At 54.4% G+C, this 2,663-nt stretch overlaps 1 protein-coding gene across 1 annotated transcript; it reads left to right on the top strand.

The window, feature by feature from the left end:
• Positions 1-1,632: 1,632 nt before the first annotated feature.
• PUNSTDRAFT_27305 (uncharacterized protein) lies at positions 1,633-1,884 on the top strand (the record flags this gene model as incomplete). The annotated part of the gene is made up of 1 exon (XM_007389375.1): positions 1,633-1,884. A coding segment is annotated over one exon (252 nt), but the record flags the coding sequence as incomplete, so codon positions are not given.
• Between the last annotated feature and the right edge of the window lie 779 nt (positions 1,885-2,663).

Raw genomic sequence — 2,663 nt, 5'->3', positions numbered from 1 at the left:
CTCGAAGCCCTCCTCAAGTGGGAGGACAAATTATTAGGTAGAAAAATAAATATTGTAACCGATCACGAAACTCTTGAGTTCTTCAAGAGCCAGAAAGATATGTCCTATCGCCAGCGGCGATGGTCCGAATACCTGAGCCGATTCAATTACAGTCTTACCTACATCAAAGGCGAGACTAACATCGTCGCCGACGCACTGTCCCGGTGTCACAAAACCGACCGACCAGGCGAAAACCCCCCACCATACAACTTCGTCGACGCGGATCGCCGATTAGATCCTGCAGGGGACGATTTGCCGGTACTCAGAAATGAGGAGATCGCTCACCTGAACGCCATGAGGCTACCAGAAGCGATTGAGAGCCGCGATATCGAAGCAGAGATGCTCGCGCCCGAATCGGACGTTCCCGAAATTAACCCGCCAGCGGTGATGACAGATGACCCGATCGCATACGAAGCTGCAGCGGCTACGCCGCTCCCGCCGCAAATTATGAACGAGCATGCTGCTTTCGAGCAAGCCGTGCAAGAACACTACGCTAATGATAAATTATTCGCAAAGGTATTGGAACACCCGAACGAACACAAGGCATTCACGCTGAGGAATGGACTTCTTTTCGGGCGCAATCGCGCGGGAAAAGAAGTTCTCTGCGTACCGGGCGGCCGGCTCGGAGCTCGGAGCCTGAGAGAACTCGTCATCGATGCCGCTCACCGAACTTTAGGCCACTTTGGGCTACAGAAAACATTGGACTACGTACGTAGATCCTATTGGTGGCCTCAGATGTCGCGCGATATCGAAAAATTCTGCGCAACGTGCCACATGTGCCAAACGACGAAAGACTTGAACAGGAAGCCTGAAGGCTTATTGCACAGCCTTCCGGTGCCTGGGCGCCCATGGAGTTCTATTGCCATGGACTTTCTCGGACCGTTTCCCCGGTCCCGCGGCTTCGATTACCTATGGGTGATCATCTGCCGCCTCACTAACATGGTGCACCTAATACCGTGCACCACGAAATCCAAAGCCTCGGAATTAGCGTACATGTTTGTACGCGATATTGTCAGACTGCACGGACTGCCGGATACGATAGTATCTGACCGAGACTCTAAATTTAATTCGAAATTCTGGCGTGAGACGCACCGGATTCTCGGAACGAAGCTCCTGATGTCAACCGCGTTTCACCCTCAAACGGATGGCGCTACCGAGCGCGCAAATCGATCAGTAGCGCAGATCATGAGAACACTGATCCGGCCGGATCAAACCGACTGGGTCGACGCGCTCCCGCTCACTGAATTCGCAATGAACGCTGCTCGTTCGGAAACGACAGGATTTTCCGCGTTTGAACTCACATACGGGTATATCCCACGTATGTTAAACGAATTCGGAATGGAGAATACCTCACCGGGAGTAAGAGAATTTGCGCTACACGCAAAGCACTGCCTAGAACAGGCCCATGATGCCATCATCGCCGCGCGCGTGCGCCAAGCACACCAGGCGAATCGTCGAAGGCGAGACCACCAAGCCTATCGGCCCGGCGATCTCGTGTACATCAGTACTGCGAGCCTAAATTTACCTATCAAACGTGCACGTAAGCTAGCGCCTCGATTCATCGGGCCGTTCAGTATCCTCGAGGCCAACAATGACGCCAGCGTCTATTTGATAGACTTGCCGGCGGATCTCAAGGCACGTCGCGTGCACCCGAGATTTCATATTACGAAGCTTCGGCCGCACGTGCCGAATGACGACGCATTGTTCCCCGGGCGCGAGCCCGCTAACTTTTATGACTTCGGGCAAGCCGAAGACTTAGAATATGAAGTAGAGGAAATTGTTACCCATGAGTGGCACGGAAATGAAGCACTATTCCTCGTCCGATGGACGTTGGGCGATAGCTCATGGGAGCCGTGGGAAAATGTTAAGAACCTCGCCGTAATTGACAGGTACTTCGAAATCGAAGGCGTAAGCCGCGTGGAAGACCTGCCAAGATCTCGGCCGATCCGAGGGCTGCCTGCTCCTGAAGGTGCGATAGTCACTCCGTACAGCATGCGTCCTGTTGGACAGGATGGAAAAATATTCTGGACGTTGGGACCGTCCGGTATAAAAGTGAGGTATCATGCACCTCCACCCGCTCAAACATAAGTTGAATTCGTCGCATACTACGCACATACTCGTACTGTACAAATGCCGCTCTCGAAACCCTACGTTGTCGGACCGGCGCGTGGTGCTCCATATCCCACGCCCGCCATCAACATTCCCAACTTGATCAGACAAGTTGAGAATCTTACCCACCGTGTTGAAACATTGGAAGCCGCCCTGGGCTACCAGAACTTTGATGTAAGCCAATATTCCAACTCCGAAATGGGCGCATTCTCACGCATGTGCCCAGAGCTTTGACTCTGGAGTCCAGTGGGCGCCCGACGCCGATGGGAAACCTACCGCTTTGCCGGCACCCATGGGAACGTCTTTCCCCGGAGGAGGGGAGGGACAGGTACCGGCACCGGAGCCGGAAAGGATGGGCCCCGACCGCGAGGTCGTACGCCCGTGGGCACACGTCGGGGATCCCCGCCGTCATCTCACGCATGACGAAATCGCCAGAATCAAGCGGCTCCACGTGGTCCCGCCAACTGATGAGGGGTTCTACGAACAACTTATCCGCGACACGCGCCGCGAGGAGC

Source organism: Punctularia strigosozonata (assembly GCF_000264995.1).
Source record: "Punctularia strigosozonata HHB-11173 SS5 unplaced genomic scaffold PUNSTscaffold_93, whole genome shotgun sequence".
Taxonomy (NCBI): domain Eukaryota; kingdom Fungi; phylum Basidiomycota; class Agaricomycetes; order Corticiales; family Punctulariaceae; genus Punctularia; species Punctularia strigosozonata.
Note: the sequence above shows the minus strand (reverse complement) of the source record. Positions and strands in the feature narration are given on the sequence as shown.